Consider the following 24,212-nt stretch of genomic DNA (forward strand, 5'->3'; position numbering starts at 1 on the left):
GCTCCCTGAATGAAAGCAGAACCACCACACTGACATGTTGGTTCTCCAAGCCCTCTGCCCAGTCCAGAGTGAACTTCTGCACTGAGAAGGTTTTTCCAACACCAGCCACGCCGTTGGTCAGAACCACTCTGATGGGTCTCTGTTGGTCAGGTAAGGCTTTAAAGATGTCCTGGCACCTGATTGGAGCGTCATGGAGGGCATCCATCTTGGAAGCTGTCTCCAGCTGCCTCACCTCATGTTGGGTATGAACCTCTTCACTCTGTCCCTCTGTGATGTAGAGCTCAGTGTAGATCCTGTTGAGGAGGGTTCTACTTCCTGTTTCATCACTTCCTTCAGTCACACGTTCACATCTCCTCCTCAGACTGATCTCATGTTCATCTAAAACCTCCTGCAGACCAACATCTGCTGAAAGAAAGAAAAACAATGAGACTAAAGGCAAGGCAAATTTATTTGTATAGCACAATTCAACAACAAGGTGATTCAAAGTGCTTTACAGAGACATTAGAAACAAAAACAAATAAAAAGCATGATTTAAAATTGATTAAAACAAGCAAACAAACTAACTAACTAAATACACACATTTCACACCTGTTCGCGCGATCTGAACCCTTATCGTAAGGGGAGCTACCAGTCCTTCTGTGGACGAGCTACTTTCTATTTTAAATTCCCTGAATTTAAAATACTCTCTAGACCCAGTCTAGACCCAGTTGGGGAGCTACCCAGAGCTCTAATCCCACACCTGTTCGCGCGATCTGAACCCTTATCGTAAGGGGAGCTACCAGTCCTTCTGTGGACGAGCTACTTTCTATTTTAAATTCCCTGAATTTAAAATATTCTCTAGACCCAGTCTAGACCCAGTTGGGGAGCTACCCAGAGCTCTGAACCCTTATCGTAAGGGGAGCTACCAGTCCTTCTGTGGACGAGCTACTTTCTATTTTAAATTCCCTGAATTTAAAATACTCTCTAGACCCAGTCTAGACCCAGCTGGGGAGCTACCCAGAGCTCTAGACTAAAGAGAAAGAAAACTCTTCAATGTCTGAACAACACAAGAAGTCCAGTTTTCAGAAATGAGTCCATCAGCAGACAGATGTTCAGTCTTACTTTGTACACAGCTGCTCTGACTGGCTGTCTGCAGTCCAGCTCTGCTTCTGGATCTTTCTCCACACTGGGGACAGGAGGAGTCTCCTGGTGAAGCAGACTGGTCCCAGTATGAGGAGATGCACTGTTTGCAGAACCAGTGTCCACAGCTGGTAGAGACTGGATCCTTCAGGACGTCCTGACACAAAGCACAGCAGGACAGCTGCTCCTCCTCACAAACACCACTCCTCTTCCTCTCTCTGTGAACACATTTCTTTATCACTAAAACATTTACTGTCAGTGAAAAACATCCAGATGTGACCAAACTGCAGTTCCTCACAGTTCCTTTGATTTCATCAACACTAATGAGCTGCTCTTCCTGTCTGCCTGTCTCATTAAACACTGAGTGATGAATACAAACTCAACACTTCCTGCAGACTTCCTGACTTCACAATAAAAGCTTTCCATCAGAGAGAGACAGTTATGACTTTCACTGTTTTACAGCCGCTGTGTGCAGATTATCTGGGTCAGTTCACTCTGAAGCAGCTTAGAAGTGTCCGTGTAGAGCCGTGGTCTGACACACAGAGACTTCTGATTTTCCCTATTTAAATAAACATGATGAAGATGAGCAGGTTTCTCTTCTAGTATAAACTCTGTGTCTCTCTGGCTGGCTCATGACGGCTTTTCAGGTTTTATGTTTTGCTCTCTCCTGCTAGCGTTTTGTACGGTGGCTGGGAAGTGCAAATCGCAACAAATTAAAAAACCGCAAAAAATTTAAAAAAAAAGCCCACAACAAAATACAAAAAGCCCACAACAAATTACAAAAAGCCCACAACAAAATACAAAAAGCCCACAACAAATTACAAAAAGCCCACAACAAATTACAAAAAGCCCACAACAAAATACAAAAAGCCCACAACAAATTACAAAAAGCCCACAACAAAATACAAAAAGCCCACAACAAAATACAAAAAGCCCACAACAAAAAAAAAACCCCACAACAAAATACAAAAAGCCCACAACAAAATACAAAAAGCCCACAACAAAATACAAAAAGCCCACAACAAATTACAAAAAGCCCACAACAAAATACAAAAAGCCCACAACAAATTACAAAAAGCCCACAACAAAATACAAAAAGCCCACAACAAAATACAAAAAGCCCACAACAAATTACAAAAACCCCACAACAAAATACAAAAACCCCACAACAAAATACAAAAAGCCCACAACAAAATACAAAAACCCCACAACAAAATACAAAAACCCCACAACAAATTACAAAAACCCCACAACAAAATACAAAAACCCCACAACAAATTACAAAAACCCCACAACAAATTACAAAAAGCCCACAACAAAATACAAAAAGCCCACAACAAATTACAAAAAGCCCACAACAAAATACAAAAAGCCCACAACAAATTACAAAAAGCCCACAACAAAATACAAAAAGCCCACAACAAATTACAAAAAGCCCACAACAAATTAAAAATCCTTGACGGAAAGGGATTGTCTGAAATACCGGAAGTGATGTCACGGGGGTGGGCGTGGAAAGGATTTTGGCCCGATCCGCCATTTTGGGGGTCTAAGTGAAAAAGGAGCGAAAGCATAGCCATGGTTCGTTCTTGCTGTGTAGTCCGCTGCAATGTTCGATCGCACGACCGGCAAGAGAATAAGCTTGAAAAGGGTTTGTCTTTTCATTCTTTTCCAACCTGGAAGCACTATGAGGCAGCTCGTGTGTTACCAAACGAAGGCGTCTAGCCTGGATAGCAGCTGTGAGACGAGCTGATATCCTGTTCTCTTCCATCTCCAAATATCTGTTGGTGCTCCAGAAATTTTCATTCCGGTAAGTTCTAAATATGTTCATATCACTCTTTATAGCATATTAGTTTTATTTTCGATGCACTCTGAGGTCATAGCAAATTAGAAAAAAACATCCTACTGAGTGATTTTGCAGAACTACCTTCTATTTATAGACTTGCTAATTATTTGGCATTATTGCAGCAAACCAGCCTATGAAATGGATGACATCGTGACTGGGTTCCAGCGCTACACAAGGGACCTGCTTCAAACATACCACCATGCCAATCAGATTACTTCTTCCATGTGAGGGTGAAGAGGTGACGCTTCTGGATAAGATGGTGAAGGTTTGCTGCGTTTTGGTGAACAGTGTGATAATAAAACCAGGGGAGAATGAAACTTGCTCCTGTTAAATATTCTTAAGTCTTGTGCTGTATAAATAGCAGTAATTTTTCAAAAGATAAATTGAAGAAATTGATAGTAAATAAAGTAACGTTAGTAGTGGGTGATATCGTGTAAATGCTGTCATGATTTTGTGTAAACATTTTGTCCTTTATAAACTATAAATGACATGGATTCTACATTGTAACTGATGTGATGTTCTATAAAGTGGTTTTAATAAAAAAAGAGCAAAAATTAGTTTGTTTCTTTATTCAACTTTTGAACAGTGGGATTCAGTCAGTACAAAATCAGTAAATGCAAATTATTTACATGGCAGTGCACTTCAGGCATAAATCTAGATCCCTATATAAAACATTATGGGTCATTCCCACAACCCACAGCTTTACTGTGCTCCAGCAAAGATTCCAATAGCAGTGACAACTCCTCCACAGTAGCAGGTGGGATTTTTCTTTTTTGAGGACGGCTCCTTTTACCTGTCAATATGGATGGTCTGTTTATGTTTTGATCCAGAGCCGTTTTTGGGCAGCTGAAGAGGAGAAGTCTATCTTATGGCCAACCTCTGGCTGTATCTTGGTGATATTACCCAGCAAATCCCAGTATGCAGGTTCATCTGTAACAGTCCTTGTGCCACGGATCTGCACTGTTGCTTCTACATTAAACAGAAGAGCAGCGCCATGGATGCAGGTCTCCACGACTCCGGCCATACAGGTGCAGTGGGCGGCTTCAACCTTCCCTGTGATGCTCACAATGACCCATGGATGCAATGCTGGTTCATTTAGTCTTTGAGAGTGCAGTACCTGAAACATACAAAGTTAATTTAAAGACAAGGACTCTAATGAGCCAAGGCCGACATAAATGTGTTTTATCTACTTTCAAATCCATTTTATCATAATGTAACAAAGTATTTAGAAAGTTAGCACATACATGTAATTGTTCATTTTTTTTATGTATCCATCTATAGAACGCTGCATGTTATATTCCAAACCTGCCTGTTCTCTTTCAGAAACCTGCCTTCAGAAAATGAACCTAAAGTATGTAATGCAAGGATGTGATCACTTTCAAGATGGAGAAAGCATAAAGTTTGACTTTAGGTGACAATTATGGACACGTAATATGATAAGGAGATTCTGCAGGTCATTAATCAATGTATTATAGTAAAAAAATTATTTTTTGTGACACAGGACACAAACATGGAAGCAAGATGTATAATTAGGATTATTTATAATAAATATGAATAAATAATTGCAATTTCTTTAACCATTGAGAATAACTAAATCCTTCAGGACAATGTCACATCAATGCACTGAACTCACTATGGCTACGTTCACACTGCAGGTCTTAATGCTCAATTCTGATATTTTTTTTATTTAAATCTGATTTTGTGTCTGCTTGTTCACACTACAAATAAAATGTGACAGCAAACGCAGTCCTTTGTGAACCCTCAAAGTGGCCCGCATACGCAAAAGCAGACGTCACACACAACACGCTCTGTTTAGACCCAGACCAAACAGTATTGTTTGACTGCTGGCCCTTAATATAAAGACTTGTTTCAGACTTTACGTTGTCCAATTTTGCTTTAAGTTATTTTGTTATTTATATATGGCCTAATAATTATCCTTATTGTTGTTTTAGAGAGGAACGGTGCTTCAAAGGATAGTTGCAGATTTCTGTCAGAATCTGCAGATTATACAGTATAAATAAAATGTTCACGTTGTCTTCCCAACAGTTTCACTAACATCTGCACGGGATGCACACGAAGCGCTCGTGTGTTCTCAATGTCTTCTCCAGCGCTGATAATTGGCATATGTTTTGTGTCAGTGAAATAAAAGACGGATTTAATGCGACATGACCATTCAAACAGCAGTCGCTTTCTAAAACATCAGATATGTATCGGATTAAGTACCACATACGAAAGTGACTCAGATCGGATTTGAAAATATCGGATTTGTGCTGTTTTTACACCGTCATACCATGATTGGATATGGGTCGCATACGGTCAAAAAAGTCGGATTTGATGCGCTTTCGCGTGCAGTGTGAATGTAGCCAGAGCCTCCGCATGTTCTCACTCTAATTTGCATCTCATGAATGAATTTATGATTGCACTAATTTGAATGTTCGGGAGAAAATCAAACGCATTTTACTCACAGTACCCTACAAACATCACTGGGGTTTAGTTTTCTGTCTTCATTTATGTTGGAAGTGATAGCAGAGCTGTACATTTGAATTTGTTTCCAAAATCCCTCATTTAGATGGAAGCTAGCGAGCTAACTTCCTGCTAATTTCTAACTCTGTTAAATGTCATATATTCCGTTTCGTTTTCATGGTTGCCTGGATGATAAACTCAATTGTTACACATGGTCGAGCAGAACGCTGATCATTTTATTACAGATGAAAGACTTTAGATAGTTTTTCAACTCTCAGTGATGCCACAGTGATCCTGTGATTTATGGACGTGCAGCTGAGTTTGAGCCCAGACACGGCTAGTGACGTCAGACTTAAAGACCGGATAAAGAGTGATATGAACATATCTATAACTTACGGGAATGAAAATGTCTGGAGCACACCAACAGATATTTGGAGATGGAAGAGAACTGGATATCAGCTCATCTCACAGCTGCTATCCAGACTAGACGCATTCTTTTGGTAACATCCGATACATGAGCTGCCTCATGTTGCTTCCAGGTGGGGAAAGAATGAAAAGATAAACCATTTTCAACCTTATTCCCTTGCCGGTCGTGCGATCTAAGTTTACAACCGACCGCACAGCAAGTACGAACCATAGCTGGTGTTATCCGTGTACTTTCGCTCTTTCGCTAGCGCTTTGTTCGGCCCAGAAATGTGGCGCCTCAACCAAAAACCCTGGCCACGCCCCCTCTTGTTAACATCACGCTTGTGTCACTTCCGGTATTTCAGACAATCCCTTTCCGTCAAGGATTTTTAATTTGTTGTGGGCTTTTTGTAATTTGTTGTGGGCTTTTTGTATTTTGTTGTGGGCTTTTTGTATTTTGTTGTGGGCTTTTTGTAATTTGTTGTGGGCTTTTTGTATTTTGTTGTGGGCTTTTTGTAATTTGTTGTGGGCTTTTTGTATTTTGTTGTGGGCTTTTTGTAATTTGTTGTGGGCTTTTTGTATTTTGTTGTGGGCTTTTTGTATTTTGTTGTGGGCTTTTTGTAATTTGTTGTGGGCTTTTTGTATTTTGTTGTGGGCTTTTTGTAATTTGTTGTGGTTTTTTTTTAATTTGTTGCGGTTTTTTAATTTGTTGCGATTTGCACTTCCCAGCCACCGTAGTTTTGCCTGCCTGGGTGGAGCTTGTAATGGCCTCTCGCTCTTGGTCCACACAGTTATGATGATTAGACCACCTGTTGCTGATTCACCTGGGCTTACTGGTAACCATTTAACGCTGCGGCATGGAGCAGTTTGTCGCTGGGACATTGACCCTCCTGTGTTCATGATCTCAGCTCCTTGCTAAGAAATCTCTCTCTAAATTCACCAGTTGGGTTAACTTTGTGTATACTTTGAGTAAATATTTCCCCGGACCTGGTTACAGACGCTTACCTGTGACTCCCGTGTGTGGCTGTGTGAGTGGAGAGCAGGACAAGAGTGACTGAAGAGGAGTGAGTGTGGACTCCCTTCCCTCTTTTCCCTGGAGCCCTGGACCCCCTCCCCAACTCACTGTACATATATAGAGCACTGTGGTTCACCCCTTTGGTGAATAAGCTGTCACCTTTTTGTTTGTCAGAACTCAGTCTGTGCTTGAGTTCCTCTGTTAGCCATGACATTTTGTTGGTTCTCTCTCTTCAGGTCCCTGTAAGTGTTTGATCGGCCTTTCTAAAACATTATATTTATTCTGCTTTGATTGTTTTGTGTGCTGAGGGACATTGTTGCATATCCTGATACTTTCAGAAAGTTGGAGAGCTCTCCTGGCTTGCTTAGTCTTTGCTCTGTACTGCAGTACTTGCACTGGTTTCACTGGACAAGTCTGCATGTGAATCTACAACTGATCTGACATTGTGGCACAAACACAGTAAACAAACACTACGAGCACCTTGTTTCATGTGCAGTGGCTTTCTTCTCATTCTGTTACTGAACACTGTATGAAAAGCCTCTCACTGCCAGCATCCTTCCAGCCCCACGACAACAAGACCAACTCACATCTTCACAACACCAAGAATTTTTCCCCTTTTCTTTGGAGAAACTGAGAAGCCAATAGGATTGTAGCTCAAACGTGCCCACAGTCCTGCTTCATCACTGCTCACTCCTACCTGTGTTGGTGCTCAGTGGACACTCATAGCCTGCTGCTAGCATGAATGCTAAATGTGCTGCTGTGGATGATCAGCAGAAAAAGATGTTGTCAGTTTGACTGTTTGCTGTATTTAAAGTGTTTTTCTCAGTTCATCTGTATTCAAAGTGCATTCGGGGCTTTAGCTGACAGCTCTTTGTGCTAACAAACTAAACTCTTGTAGTTTAAGCCAACAGACTTTACCAAACACAAAGCCTGCTGCTGCCTCCATGGGTTAGCTTGTGTGACTGGTGTTTACACCAATGAAATCTAAATCACACTAATGTGTCCTCCAAGGTGTTTGGTGGGAGCATTGAGTGAAACATAAGAGCTGTGGTAAAATAACAAACTGGGCTGTGAGAGCAACTGAAGTGATAAAAATACTGTTTAAAGATAAAAAACACTTTGATGTTCTCTCACCTAACAAAGTCCAAACCCTGTGAACTATTTTAGCTTTAATAATTGTGGATTCAGGTATCCTGAACCCATCTTTGGACATTTGTAATTAAATATTTTAAAACTCCATCAAAGACTCCTGATGTGGCTGTTTGGAGAAGGAAAAGAGGGACAAAGTGGAGCGTCGAGCTGAGACTTCATTCACTGCAAACCTACAGTTATGTTTTCTTATTTCTGCTGTTTGCATGTTCACAGCTGAAATAAAGCTGCCTCTTTGACTTCATCCTGTTGTGTTTGGGTCCAATCCTGCCTGCCACACAGCGCTACAGGACAAAGTCTAATATTTTTTATCTTTTTATTGAATCTTTGGTTATATTTATCCAGGAAAACACAAACATGTAAAGGAGTCATCACAGATCTCTGACCTCGTTGGTCCAGGTTCACTACTGAAGTCTGGAGGTTGATGTATGGACCAGTCACTCCTCACAGACGGACAGCTGGATCCTGCAGACTGTGACCTCTGACCTCTGCAGACACAAACATGTTTTATTCAATGATCAATTCTCTGATAAAGTGATTGAAGCAGCTGTGATCACACAGACTGCAGATAATGCAGCTGTTTCCTGTCAGTAACAGTCCTCTTAGATTAGAGTTCAGCTTTTTACAGGAAAACAAATGTCCCTGAATGCAACAGTGAGACACAGTCTGCCTGTGTGGCTGTGATAGCTGCCGTTAGGAGCGCTCATGTGTTTGCAGTTAGACGAGGAGATGTTACCATCATGGACACGTTAACAAATCCTGCAGCATCACGTGGCACAAACACTTTGTGTTCCTGTCATCTGCAAGCAACAGGAAGTTCATTAATAAAGGCGGGATGGAGACGTGACTGTGATGGTTCTCCTTCATCCAGCTGTTACACACATCTGGGCTCACACGACGAGCCTTTGTCTAATACAGCAGCTGCTCTCTGAACACTTTTCTGAAGAGGAGCTGCACAAACCTTTGTTTGCTTTCTAGAGCAGCGTATCAAAGTCAAACTACCCACTGCTAGCAGCTGTTTCTATCAGTTTATCAGTTTAGGACCCAGATGTGTGAGGTCTGGATCCTAGATTTACACCTCTGATTAAAATAAATAGTTAAAAACAGCCAACTGTGTCCAAATGTGTCTTAAACCAGATAAACTGACAGTTACAGGTGAGCCTGTGTGTCCTTGGAGACACTGCTCTGCTACAGAGATGCATTTTAGAAACCAGGAAACATCAAAATCATTTAAATCAGAGAGTTCATGTTACTAACAGCTCACCTCTCTGCAGCAGAGACGTTAAACTCAATGATGACATCTTTAGACCAGTCACTCTTGAAGGACACAGAGCTGGGTGGAGGTCCAGGTTGGTTCCTGTGAATAATGATGGAGCAGTGATGTGAGTGCTGAGCTGTGACATGGAGAAGAGTCATGGACAGTTAGAGATGGTCATCTCACCTCTGAGCTTTGGTCTGGCTCTCATGTTCCCCACACAGAGTGCTTTTAGAGGGAGGGACTCCCTCCTCTCTGTCCTCACACTGATCCATGCTGCTCTATTCACATCAGCTCACACACACTTTCTACCTTCACCTGCAGAGGAAACACAAATCATTCATGTGCACATCAACTGAGAGCTGCAGAGGTCGTGTCTGATGTGTTGGACTAACATCCATCTGAGACGCAGCTTTCATCAGTTCACTACAAAAAGTGTCACAGAGCCGAGTTCAGCCTCCAAATCCTCCATTACTGTAGTCCTACAAAGCAGCAGGTCAAACATGGCTGCAGAGAGCAGCTTTATGTCAGTAACAATGTCCAGGACCGAGCTGACTGCTTACAGAGTTCATACTCTAACTGCTAGCTGCTCTGCTAGCTAAGCTAACTCAGTAACAGTGACTCTGACAGCAGTTACTGTGGAACAGCGGCCGAGCTCAGGACACATTCAGTGTGTTTAGTCTGAGTCCTGGACTCTGATTCAATGGATTCAATCCAGCTCAGAGTTTCATGTCTTCATCAGAATAAAATACATCTACTAATATAACAGAAGTAATGCTCTGAATGCAGGACTGTAATGGAGGATAAATAAGGTTTTTACAGCCTGAAAGAAACATTCAGTTCATATATTTGTAGACAGTGAAGCAGTTTTTAATACTGCAGCTGTTTCCTTCACCTGTGTGTGTGTGAGCCACACCTTCATGTGCTGCTTTAGAAATATGTGGTCTGACTGCTCAGACTGAGTCTAGAAGGAAAGTTCACACGCTGGAGAAAGTTTTGTTCCTGACTTTGTCAGAGTTCGGCTCCAAAGACAAAGAAGACGGAGCTCACAGTCTGTAGATGGTCCTCAGTGTGTGTGTGAAGCCAAGAAAGCACACAGGAGTGTGTTTATGTCAGCAAATCAGTGTGTGTGAAGAGTCTGAGGGAGTGTGTGAATGAGACTAAACACTGAAACCAACAGTCCAAGAAAAGCGTCTGGATTTCTTTAAGTTTAACTTAAAGAAATCCAGACGCTTTTCTTTTTGTCTCCATAATGTCTCCATAATGCTGCAATGTTATCTGCCCCAGAAACACACTGTGCAGAAGCTCTGATGGTGACACAGAAAAGTCAAAGTGGAGATACTTCTGTCCACCTTTGATTAGACTCATTATAAAAAGGAAAACAAAGTTTTAACACAGTCATATTTCCAGTTCACTGACTTACATTTATTCCATGGACACTCACTCTAACCTGAACCACAGCTACAACCCAACATTGTTGAGGCCTCATCTCCTCCTTTCCTGACTGTAGAGGTTAAATATGCAACAACCAACAAATAAAAGAATTTGGTTCATTTCAAAGAAATTCACACGGTGACCAAGTAAAGTAACCGTAGTAAAGGAGACAACATCCCGTTGATGGTGGGATTATTTGAAAGATTTGCTTTAGTCACGTCACCAAATGCAGTTGAACCACCCGTGGATCCATGTTTGACCATTCTACCACTTTGAGCTCTGCTTTTCAATCATTTTATTATTATCATCATTCATTTATTCATTCTTTGGAGGGGGGCTATTTCCTAATGCCGCCCTAATAAGGTGATGTTCAAGGGGAAATATAACAGAAACTCTTTCAGTGTTATTCATTAATAAATTAACAGATAAACTGTGAAGAAGAAAAAAAGTGAGATTTAAAGGAGAGAGTGAGAAACTTGATCATCATCCTCATAATACATGTTTATCAGTATCTGCTGTGACCATACTGCAGTAATAACTACAAGTCTACATTTCTGTGACTGTTGATCAATCACAGCAGGAATCTGAGCTCATCTCTGCACACAGAGCAGCTTCAGCTCTGGGATAAACTGCTCGCTTCACGTCCTTCTCAGCTCACAGAAACTCGTCCTGATATTTTCCTTTAACATTTGATGGTATCTGGAATAGTTGGCAGTAATAAGGATGATTTTCTGTAAAATAATATTGATATGACCCGGGAATTATTCGTAGATGAGCGTTAGATTAGTTTGATGGGTTAACTCAGAGAGCTGAAGATATGGTGGACATGCTGACCTCGCTCCGTGGTGTACAGGGCCGTTTACCCTCATGATTAATATTCACAATAAAAAAATGAGGCGAACATCATGAAGTCTGTGTGTGTTTCATAGTGTCGAACCACCTTTGTACAGTTAAACCTAACAGTTACTAGATGACGGAAACACCAACGTTATTTCTTTTATGCGTTTATCAGGTCACGCTGATTATTGAACAAAAACCCAAACATCAGATGTTAATCGAACTTTTTTGCTCTCTCTCCTCCTTAAACATGTTTTTAATGTTAGTTATAATTCAGAATTGGCGACTGGAACAGGTAGGACACATACGAACATCAGGAAATAAAAACTCGATAAATATAACCTCAGTAAATGAAGTCAGTGTCAGCGGGGGTTGTTACAGCTGTGTACCGGGGCCTGTGCTTTGTCGGTGGTAATTACAGCTCGATTGCTTGCGAGGCGAGCGGGTCTGTCCCACTCTTTGCCGTGAGACTGGGCTGGGCAGACATCTCCAAAATCATTGAAGCACTTTTGCAAAGAAGCTGTATCTTGACAAACCGACCAGACATCTGAAGATTAAACCGCTACATTTTCGGCTAAAAAAATATTAAAACGGTATTTGGTGAGACACAAACAGGGTTTTTCAAAGTTCAGTTCTGTTAGTTTCCACATGGCAGTTGTTGGTGTGCAGTAACGCCTTCTAAAGACAATGGCCACCAGGCCAAAGCAATGGTTCTGACTCGATCAGCGTTAACCCCGCCCCCTGGGTTTGATGGGTGAGGTTGACAGATAAAATAAATTTATGGTGAGACCTGAAGGAGTCAACTGTGCCAAAATGAATTAATTAAATACACCATTAAATAATTATTTAAATGTGGCAATAATTAATTAAAACATGAAATAAATAATTAATTAATTAATTAAATGTGTCAAAAAAGTATTTATTTAATTAATTATTTTCCATTTTAATTAATTATTTCTAATTTATTAGAAGACATAGCATAAATTTTCACTGCTATGCAGATGACACCCAGCTCTATCTGTCCATGAAGCCAGATAACACACACCAATGAGTTAAACTGCAGGAATGTCTTAAATTCAAGCCCTGATGGTATAAAATATCTGCTTATGCTTTGATTAGTTGAAGATCAATTGCTGTCTGCGTACGGAGTGATCTTCCCACGCGTGTATTCATTAAAATCAATTGTTTGACCAAGCTCTTCTGGACCATGGTTGTTTGTACTCGCCTTCCTCAATATTTGAACCTTAACATTTGGGGGCTTCGTCCGGTGGTTGAGAAGGGAGAGAGTGTGTAGACGGAGAAATTCGGTGGTCCGTGGTGGTCAGACAGGCAGGCGTGACCCGGCAACCAAACTGAATGGACAGGCGCCTTTATAAAAGAGGTAGGCACAGACCTGTTGATTTTATCCGAAGTGTGCTGAATTGGATGATAAAATTAAATGTCTACTCAGTAAAAATTGCTGGTAAATGTCTGTTTGGATTTTGGTGAAGTTCTCATGAGGTTTGTCAGTTGAAATAAGGATAATGAAGTGTATAAGTAACAGTACTGGGTTGGAGTCCCAAGGAAAAGGAAAACAGTGAAAGTGAGTTCGAGGCTCACGTAGGATTTAGGAAATTTGGTCATTCTGTGGGTTAGAGTCCCGTTGGTCATCAGGTCAGACCTTTGTTGGTCATTTTGTGGGTTAGAGTCCCCATTGTCCATCAGGTTAGATCTGCCTCAGTCATACACTTGTTTTGGGTGTTGACTGTTGTTTCAAAGTAGTATAAATTATTCGAGAACGCCAGTTGGACTGGTAGGAAGCGCATTTCTCGGAGGTAACGCTCCCTACTTGCCTTAGACGTAGGGCATTTTTCTGTGAGGAGAACAGGGATAGTACGGTTGGCAACCGGGGAGAACTTGGGAACATCCAAAATAGCTAGGAGTTAGAGTCTCCTTACCGTTTGGAACGGTAGTCTGCGCTTTTTTGGCCAGCAGAAACCGGGTTTCGGGCGGGAAACCTTAACTTAAAACTTCGGGGAAAGCCTTGGCTGGGTAATGCCAAAAATAGAGCTTCAGGCAAAGTTTGGGTTGGTTGACGCTTTTAAATTGTGTTAGGGCTGTAGAAATCAGGCCACGGTCCGGGACCGAGACTGGTGAATTGAGTGCAAAAAAGTTGGACTTTATCCGCTGGGCGGTTAATTTTAAATTTGTCGAAATTCGGTAGGTGTTAAAAGGGCTAAAAAATCTGTGCAGTTGTAATTATAAGACGTCTTTGTAATATAAAATAAGTGAGTTTGGTGTGAGAGGAGGCTGTGTGTCGAGTCAGCAATGCACTGACTGCCTGCTGCTATTTTTAGAAGGTGTGTGTGAAAATGCAAATTAGTAAGCAGTGAACTGCTTAAACCATAGTTGGTTTTACAAATACTGCTGCAAACATTGTTGAATGCGTGTGTTTAAGACGCCATCTATGTTTATTAGAGGGCTATAAATAAAGTTTTGAGTTGCCGTAGTGGATGTATAGTAATTGACTGAGTTTGGATGTAGATATATAAATATATTGAGTGCATTGTATATACTTAAGACTAACATATTACTTTCAGTAGTAACCTCTCTCCAGCAATAGTTGCTGGTGTGTTTTATTTTTTCAATTTCTTGTGTGTGCTGTGAGAATTAATAGAGGTTTCAATTGTTTTTCTTTGACTTGCTCTTTCTGATTATGAAAAGCATGTCTAAAATGTTCTTAGGAAAGCGTATTTTGAGTTATATTCCTGAACTCCTGCCACAGTTTAAGTGTGTGAATGCTGTGAGTAGTAGGTTTTGAGTGATTGGGTGTGATTTGTACAAAATAATAAATAATGATAACACTATGAAAGTTGATAGTAGAGTGAGTGCAGAAGTGGAAGTGTGAGAGAAAAGGCGGTGTGTGTGAGACGATTTGACAAGCGCAAACAATTTAGTATATTTAAAAGTGTGTGTGTGTGAAATAAGGGTGCATTGTTTTAGATCAAGACTTAGTAAAACAAGAGTTTGATTAGCCTGTAAAAAACAGGAGAGATAGAAACAGAAAATATGGCTCTGAGCAGCTGCATGGGTAACAGGAAATGGTCTGTGTGACAGGAACTTTGCATGCCCATAAAAGGAGACTCACTGTGACAAGTGAGCACCCAGAGAGAAAAACAGAAGAGACAGACTCTAGGCAGATGAAGCAAATGGAGGTTTTAAGAAAATAAATGAAAATGATATTAATTGTATGCTTTAGTGTGTCAATACAGGTTACAAATAAATAAAGGTGGACTTTTCTCAACCTGGAATTTTGAGTACAGCGGCAAAACCATAGATTAACAGAATTGGGAGGAAAACAGGCCAGATTTTGGCTTAAAATGTTACAGCTTGACCTCCCACTTTGTCCCGATCCTGAGAAGAAGCTCAAAGTACAGTTAATCTCCTGATGAAGACCAACAGAACATCGTGGACTTGAAGAATTAACAGCAGGCAAAAGGCAGTGCAACTGAAACCACACTGACGACACCAGCAGCAGCATGGAAGAAAAGCACTGGACACTGATTTTCAGATATGCCATGCTTGGAGTAATCTTGAAAGAGACGACTGAAAGGATCAACAGAGAAGAAGAAATCACGTGATGAAACATGCACGGTGAACTGGAGGCTGGTAAGAACAGTGTGACATAACTGTTTAAAGGCACTAAATGTGATATTTTGCCAGGCTGGGACTTAATCTAAAAGGAAAATACTGAAAAGAAACAGAGAAGAAACAGATTGTGTTTGCTGGAGATTTCAAGACAACAAAGGACACAGGGGCCAGTGGGAAGGTGAAGCCCAGAGGAGTTCGAGTGACTGTAGGGTATAATTGGGTTGAAATTGAAGCCTGAACTCATGATGGTTTAGAGATGTCCACCAGACCACAACAAAGAGGTAAACAAAAATAGAAAACACACAAATACACAAATTGTTACATGTGAAATTATTTTTGGTAAGAATCAGAAGTGAGATAGTTCGAATTAAGAAATCAGGGAAAAGATGCATGAATTAAACCTGATTATAACATACAGAGGCAATGAAGAAAGCAGCTTACACTCACTGAACATTAACATACATAGAAACCACAATGAAGACATGCTTACACTTATACACATGACACAAGTTGGTATTTCTGACCAGAGAGAGGGAAACGGGTAGTTTAAGTACTCATGATAATAATGAAAATGTCTTAGTTGTGTTATTTTCAGGGGCAAAGCAGACCTGGACCAATTCTCCACATGCAGCGGTCGGAAGAAACGTATAGGTTAACATGACTGGACATGGTAAGGCAAGTTTCTGGTTGAATTGTTCACAGCGCCATGTGTCCCTGAACCTGACAAGCAAACTCCGACCTATGTCTGAGGACCAGGAAGGCTGTTATTTCAGGTGGGAACTTAAAATTTGGGTTAGCAAATTTTGGGAAAGAGAAAACTGACTGTTTAAGTGGAGAATTGTGCAGGAGTCTGAAACACTGCAAACAGCAACATATGCAAATTCACATACACTAGCAGAAAATGCATTAACCTTACAAGGACAATCATGAAGATTAATGCATAGACATTGATTAAACCTGGCTAAGAACACAAACATACGCAATAAAGATCAGCTTGCTATTTGTATGAGTGATAGAATGGTGTGAATGTTTAATAAAATATACTTGAGTTTGAAGTTGAGGAATAACTCAAAGAAGCTATATGACAAAGGGAGTGAGTTATGAAAAAAAGAAAAAGTGATTGAAGTAGTTTTAAAAGAGTGACTTAGGAGTGCCCTGGTACTGAGTGATCAAAACCAGTGATCACTGTAGAAAGAAATAAAATAATTTAATAATGTGGTAATGTTTAAACATGTATTTCTCTTGTTACGGCAACTTGTTGAGAGATGACTCAGTATGCAAATTAGCTGGAGTGAGTGGTGACGAAGAAGCTTCCTGTGTGTGTGACTGAGGCTTTCAGGGGAGGAAGCATAGCAGACTGTTCAGAAGTGCAGATTTGGATAGGAAATTTATAGTTTAGTGATGATATGTTGTCGTAAGGGGGTTATATCTTATGCTGAATCTAAGTACGTTAAAGTGCATAAAGGGGGCGATTGTTGTGTGCAAATTATTTGGTTGTAACAAGACCTTCGGTGTATTGAGGAGGTGAAATTATGTGAGTTGACCTGGGAGTGTCAGGACTCTGGTGGCAAAACTTTTGTGTGCTTAAGATTTTTGAGGTTGTTGTGGTGATGGGTTGATTCTGTCAGTTAGGTTCAGGTTGTTTTTGCTTTTGTTTTTAATAGAAGGAGTTTTAGTAAACATGGACATGTCTAAGAGGGGCCCATTATTTTTGTAACAGTGCACTTAGAGAAAACCTGTCAGGTGATTTCGTTTTGTGTCTTGCTGAGCTAATAATCAGCTCTCTTTTTCTCATCTTTGTTCTAAGCAGGCCTGGAACAGTGAATAACTGCGCTGACAAATTCTCGGGAAGAGCAAATATAAGGTGGGCTTTCCAGATTACAACTGGCTGAGGAGAAAGCTACCTGTGGGGACCTGATCAGGTTGTAAGTCCCTGTCTAAAAGGATTGTAGCGATTCAATCCAGTCCAAAAGCATAAAGAAATATTTTCCTATGGAAAATCAAACAAATGAATGAGCTCATTTTGCTGAGGGTGGAGAATCTGATTACTTGCGTGGGAGGCTCCACTATTAGCAAAAAATATGGTGTGAATGCATGTGAGTGAATGTGGGTGATTGGATGAAGGTGGGGATGAATAAATGTGGACAAACAATATGCCAGAAAAAGAAGGGTATACTTTGCTTTGCTTTGATTTTGCCATAAGCAGGAGGAGTGGAAGGCTTAATTCTGGGGATGATGATTTTGGGTTGCTGATGTTTGCTTTGAGAAAATTTCTGTTTTATTGACTGGGGTTAGATTATTGTATTATAGTATATTGTTGGGAGAATGCCAAATGCTAAAGGGGAAACATTTTTGATATCACTCATGTTACCATTAACTGAAGAAACACATGACTGATAACTGTTCTGTTTTAAGTTTATTTTTATGACATAGATTGGATCATGAGTGGGGAAAACTGAGCATTTTTAGTTTTGACACATGAAATGTGTCAAAAAAGGGGGGAATTTAAGGTTTAATTTGAAATGGGTTTTAGGATCATTTTATGACTTTTGGGGTTTTTGATCATTTAGATATGGTAAAACTGAAGCAGAGATTGTTATTTTTATGTTAGGTTAAAGGATTAAAGTGAACTGAATCCTGTTTAGAAGATACAATGCCAGTGTTTTAAAGCTGTATACAAATCTTAGAGGGAAATTGTGGGACACGTTGACAAAAAGATACACAGCAAATCCAGCATGTCCAAATTAACACTGTCGGATTTGATTTCAACACTATTAAAGTGTCTATATGGGTCCACACCAGAGAGTGTTAATTTAACTCTTTTTGGAGAGTTGGTACGTTAACTCTGATTTAGTGTTAAACACCAAATCTGTCTGGAGTTGATAATTTAACACTTGGTGTTAAGAGTTTATATATTAACTCTCAAAGAGTATTTTAGTTTAACTACGTAAGAGTTATCTTCTAATTCATTCTAAAAAGCGGGAATTTTACTGTTCTGAACTTCTAGAAATTTCTTTTGGAAATAAACATTTACTAAAAAGATGCAATGGTTTTTGAAAAACATTTATTCTGAACTGTGCACCACAATTTCAAAACATTTTCTGAAAGATGTAACAGTGTACATGTTCTCACTTTCAGTAGAATTTTGTTTATCAAAAGGTCTGACATAGGTGAGCTGGTAAATGCAAATAACAGCATTCTCATCACTTATTTCTTCAATACAATATGCATGTCCTTCATTCATCACTTTGTGGAACTTCAACGCACTTCTGCTCTCCCCCATATTCCATCTTCACAAGCATATCCTGTGCGGAGATTGAATAAAAATTAGTTGACACTAATTAATGGCACAAATAATCCAGTAAACAATTGCAGCACAGTAAAAAAAAAAAAAAGGAATCCTCTTTGAGCCATTACTTGTGTAAAGTATTTTCCCAAAAGACAAGGACACAGGCAACAGGTAATACTGAACTAAATGTAAAACCTCAACCTTCTTCATTTTTACCTAAACCATGTGGCACAAAACTCTGGAGGGATCTATGCTAACGTAGAATCGAGTCAGGACGCCTGCTACTGCTGTTTGCTCGTTTTTTTTTATGGGCGATCGTTTTCAGGCTTCAAGTAGCACCATTATACCAACATTTCACATTCTAGACATTGTTTTAGGTGTATTTGACCAAAAGTTTGACTGAAAATTCACATGCAAGCTTTTTTTTCAAGGCTGTGGTATTTGCCCGCAAACAATACCTTTCAGCTAGCTAAAACAGAATATTATGCTATCACCAAGCAACATGGCTAATGCCTTTCACACAGCTTTGTCTCAACTCCAAAGAGCCACAGAAGTAAAAGCTAATAGAAATAATTGAAACAATCTTTGAAAAAATGACTTACCAAGCATGGCAAACAACTCAAATATGTAGAGCAAAATGTTCTGAAACGGCTTCACTTCAGCTTCGATTGGAGCCTATGGTGCTGGGGGCGGAGTCTGTGAATTTACTCTATTGGTGTCATAGCCCCTCTAGGAGTTAACACTAGCATCCCCCAGGCTTCTACCTTTCTACCTATAAAACCCGGAGAGCAGTCAAATGGTGGAAGTGGAAGCTAAATTGGCTAGTCATTCATATGTATATTAGGCTGTTACCTGGGAATTCTGGAGGGAGGGGAGTGGGGGTGTGTGATTGAGGGCGTGGGGGAGCTGCTAAAAGCTGTGCACTTCCTTTTGTGTTTCATCTTGATGCATTCTCAATCATCCAGGGAAATAAATCTCCAAAAGTCACCAACTTGGAGTGTTTCAGTTTGCCATCTTAGGGAGAAATCAACACACATGGGTGTAGGTCCTTTGTTGCTGAGATTTATTGATAAAAACAGTACAAAAAACCAACCATTTGCACACATATTTACAAATAATAATAAAAAGCGAGTGAGTACATTACAACATTTTCAGCAATCACTCACAATCCTGGCACTGCCATGGTATCTGTAGTCTGCATTTACCACATGTGTATCTGTAGCAGTGAACACATCGCACAGTGGCCTGATTTCTCTTGCATTTGTGTTTGACCTGACACGTTGCTCTTTTTCCAGGGCTAGGTGTGGAGGGTTGTGTCCGAAGCAACTGTTCTTTTCTTGCCTTCTTCGCAGCTACATGAGAGCGAGCCAACTCTGTTGCAAGCGCCACCAGGAAGTCCACCCGTCTTTCCTTCGTCCCGGTGCATGCTTGATACAGCACATGTGCATTCAGTGCTGCCATGTCAATCATGTTATAAAACACGGCGACTGGCCAGCGCCGTGTTCCTTTGCGGACAGTGTACTCCCGAACCATCTGGTCCATCACATCCACGCCACACTTTGTTTTGTTGTAAAGGGTGACAGTGTTTGGCTTCCTTTTGGTAGTGTTATCAGTCTGAACCACGCTGTGCATGCTGCTAAGAATATAGACTGTCTTCTTCCGTTTGGCCGCATACGCCGTCAGCGTGGCAGCAGAGGTTGAAAACACCTAAGAAATAAGATAAATTGTTATTTCCATAGCCCTTTTACACACAATGAAACACATAAACATAGAACCACAAAAGACCTGTAACATACCTGAGTGGTGAATTCATTGCGATCTGTCTGTCTAGTGGATTGAGGAATTTCCCTGCGAATCCTGTTGACTGTGCCGAGGATGGTGGTTTTCCGTCTAAGAAGCTTTTGTGCAAGTGAAAGCGATGTGAAAAAATTGTCCGTGGTAACATTTCTGCCCTTGTCTAGGAATGGTTCCATCAGCCTCATTACTACATTTTCAGAAAGTCTCTCCCCAGTGGGACGATTGGGGTCCTTGCCAAGATATGGGAAGACATTGCAAATGTACTTGGATTTTAGGTCGCAAGCCACCCAAAACTTGATCCCAAACTTGTCAGGTTTACTTGCAATATACTGCAGGAAACAGCACCGAGTCTTTGATGGGAAAAGCTGTTCATCAACGGTGATATGTAGACCAGGGTTGTAGCATGTGGTCAAGAGTTAATGTTTCCATTGTAACACCTCCAGATTTGACATAGAAACACTCATTTTTAACACTCAATTTTAACTACTATCATTTTACACCTCAGAGTTACATTAAAAGAATGTGACTCTACTTAGAGTAAAATTAACTCTACTTTTGCAAGAAGACTATTAACACCAAAACATTTAACACTTTTGAATTTGCTGTGTATGCTTTGGGGAAAACTAGTGAAGGTTGTAGGAGTAGAAAAGGTTTGATTTCTTTTTGATTTCTAGAAGAAGTGGTTATAATGTAGGCTTACACATACAGAGATTAAAGATTTATTTTTAGGATAAAGGGGAGAGCTTATACGTAGAAATGATTTTTTTATACATATTGCATTTTGTGCCTTTAAAGTTGTGGCTCAATTCGTCTCTTGAGGGTCACGAGCCTTTGGCTAGCGCTATGATTAGCTAATCTACTGTGAGGATGATATGAGCTATTGAAGGATTACACACGCTTACAGACATATAGAGTTCATAAACACACATGACAGTATTGATTCCAGGCAAAAGGCCTCAAATTAATTTAGCTTATAACTGAATTTGAGCTGGTCTAGCAACAAGTGACAGGAAAGAGGAACTGAATAGGAGTTTCTTGCTTTAAAGAAGGACCAAAGGAAGGAAAGCATATATTTTGGTTAAGTCTGATAAACTAGAATTAGAAGGTATTGTTACATTAAAAGGAGCAAAATGAAGTAAAAAGGCTATATCAAAAACAGGTTATAACATAGGAAATGTGAGTTTTAAAATGAAGTTAGTGTTAACACACAGGAGTTGTTTCAAGGCAGCGTTTAGCTATGATAAAATGTATGCATGAGTAATTGCTTATATGCTTAAACTTAATTGATTAAAATGGTTGTTTTCTCTTTGAGCTTTTAGTAGAATAGGCGCTTATAATGATTTGTTTGTGATCTATTGTGAAAGGTGACTTTAGATCAGAGTGGAGGCCTTTGCAGCAGCGACAGTTCTGTGTACAGGATGTTGATGATCAGATAAGGCGAGCAACAGGAAACAAGCAGCGTTTTAAGAGTTTTAAAATGATGAGTAACGTTGAAGAATATATATAAATACAAGTCAATAAGTCAAGAAGATAATTAGGATCATGCTTTTGATTGAAGAGTCCCAAACATGATGAGTTAGGGAGGTGCAGGAAAAGGTGTTTTGTTTCCTTTGCAGAAGATCTCGGCGACCACAGGGGGGTGAGGATCCTGGAGGCCCGAGGCATGATGGACCACAAGAGAGGGACGCAGAAAAAACCTAATCTCACGCATGGAGTGTTCTCGAGTGGGAGCTGGTGTTTATTACTGGACCACTTAGATGACATGAGGTTGTTCTCTGATTTGCTGAGCCAGAGGATGGATTTCAAAGAAATGAAACAAGTGTAGTGACCCTCTTTTTTTTTAGGGAAAAAAGAGGGTCAAGAGAGGAAGTGTGGAGATCAGGGAAATTATAAACCAGTTTATTCATTGTTATCTTTTATTTCATTTATATCTTTTATTAAGCTTTTAGTAGAGGTTTTTGATTAAAACATTTATTGAACATATTACATCTATAGTTTTAGTAAATTGTTGACAGTGGCCTCTGTTTGACTGTGAGCGTTAGTAGGTGAGAGGTGACACAGAGTGCCAAATGAGATCGTGACATATCATGTTTGCTTGTAACTGTGGGCTTGCAGAAGCGCTAGCTCACTGCAAAACATTGTCTGCGGTTTTGGAGAAGCGCTAGTCAAAAAGGTTGACAGGAAACATCTGCCATGAAGACAGAGATAATGTTCTTTTCAAACTGTGTTAAAAGTCATTGTGGTTTTGATCTGACCCATGTATGAAATGTATCTGACGTTGAAGGGGCGTCATTAAATTCAAGCCCTGATGGTATAAAATATCTGCTTATGCTTTGATTAGTCGAAGATCAATTGCTGTCTGCGTACGGAGTGATCTTCCCACGCGTGTATTTCATTAAAATCAATTATTTGACCAAGCTCTTCTGGACCATGGTTGTTTTTACTCTCCTTCCTCAATATTTGAACCTTAACATGTTATTTTTAAAAAATATTATAGATTCGAACCCCCAATACCTATGGGGTTTGTGTCACGGCTGCCGAGGCGAGCCATGTGGAATAAATGAGGATCCAATCGCAGGCAGTCGTGGAGAAGTGAAGGTGATTTATTGAACACAAAAAGAATGTGGACAAACAGCAAACGGGGCTCGAACTAAACTAAACTGGGAAACAACTAAACTACAGAGCACAAACCTGAATGAAAACGAGCAGCGGAGGATGACGATGAACAGCAGGGTGAAGACACGGTGGATACACAGACTGACACTGAGTAATACAGACGAACCGGCAACAGGCAGGAGAACACACAGGGCTTAAATACACACACCAGTAATCAGGGGATGAGAGACAGGAGGGCAACACAGCTGGGAGGAATCTGGGCTGACGGGACAGGGGAAACGTAAACTGATCACACTCACATACGACACGGACCTTCACAATAAAACAGGAAACTCAGACACATGGAACCAGACAAGACATTGAACTAAACAGACAGCTTCACAAACAGATGGGGTGACACCATAGACAGAGAGATACAGACGCAGACTCAGAGGCAGACCGAATATAACACAGAACTTAAACAATCATCATCTAGAAAATGATAACAAACTAAAAGCGCTGGGTCACCGACCCAGGACCATGACAGTTTGCAGATAATCTCATTTTAACAAGCTTCAGATTATTTATTGTCAGATTTTTATGTTTTCATAGATTTTTAGTCACTGTCTGATTATATCTCTGAGGTTGGTGGCACTCATAGCGGTCATGTTCTGTGGAAGGTGAGTCACATGACCCATGAAATTCATGCAAACTAACCTGTCTTCAGATTGCCACTAGATTGCACCGGTCCTCAATAAACACGGAACATAACAGACTACAGAAACAAAACCAGGGCACGGGGCGCTCCGGCTGCATAAAGACGGGAAAACTGATCCCGAGATCCAGGATGGAAAACAGAAGCTGCTCTCTCCCGCCGCTCTGTAATGCCACCGTTATGGTTCCTCAGCCAGCCGGTCCACACGCTAACCCCAACACAGCTCCATCTCTGTGTTTTGGTCAAGTCTCTGTATCTGAATTATATTTAAAGCATAATAAATCTGCTGTAGACATAAAACCAGTTAAACAGTTATTATAGTTTAATACTTTTGAATTATTTTAATTTTGTTTTGATTGACTTTTTGTTTTTCATCACTTTCCAGACTGGATTTACATGTTTCAGTTTAGTTTTTTTTTTTTTAGTTTCAGTGTTTTACTCTTTGTAATAATTAGGATGCTGTTGCTCCGCCTCCATCTGCTCATTGTTCAAATGAATTGGCTGCACCTTTAATCAGAAAGCACCGTGTCAGCCGAAGGTTGGTGTTTTGGGAGTTTTTGATGCACTGTAACCTACAGCTGATTTAGGTGAACTGAACTTTTAAGGGTCCCTTAATCCAAAATAAAAATCAGGATTTCCTCAGAAATCTCTGCTCCCCCAGCCAGG

The 24,212-nt window shown here is 40.3% G+C and overlaps 1 protein-coding gene across 1 annotated transcript; it reads right to left on the reverse strand.

Annotated features, from left to right (window-relative positions):
- Positions 1–19,199: 19,199 nt before the first annotated feature.
- On the reverse strand, positions 19,200–20,524 carry LOC120725661. The gene is made up of 3 exons (XM_040018640.1): positions 20,236–20,524; positions 19,679–20,146; positions 19,200–19,211 (listed from the first exon to the last, which is right to left on the reverse strand). The coding sequence occupies exons 1-3, from the start codon at positions 20,419–20,421 to the stop codon at positions 19,200–19,202; spliced, it is 666 nt and encodes a 221-aa protein (XP_039874574.1). The 5' UTR covers positions 20,422–20,524.
- Between the last annotated feature and the right edge of the window lie 3,688 nt (positions 20,525–24,212).

The sequence above is a fragment of the Simochromis diagramma genome, unplaced genomic scaffold (assembly GCF_900408965.1).
Source record: "Simochromis diagramma unplaced genomic scaffold, fSimDia1.1 OVJJ01000704.1, whole genome shotgun sequence".
In the NCBI taxonomy this organism is placed as follows: Eukaryota; Metazoa; Chordata; class Actinopteri; order Cichliformes; family Cichlidae; genus Simochromis; species Simochromis diagramma.

Bases quoted from the DNA above. Each gene is read 5' to 3' on its own strand.
- LOC120725661 (XM_040018640.1), bottom strand. From the start codon at position 20,421: ATGAGGCTGATGGAACCATTCCTAGACAAGGGCAGAAATGTTACCACG. The intron at 20,147-20,235 runs GTATGTTACAGG...CTTATTTCTTAG, and splicing joins GCAATGAATTCACCACTCAG to GTGTTTTCAACCTCTGCTGC.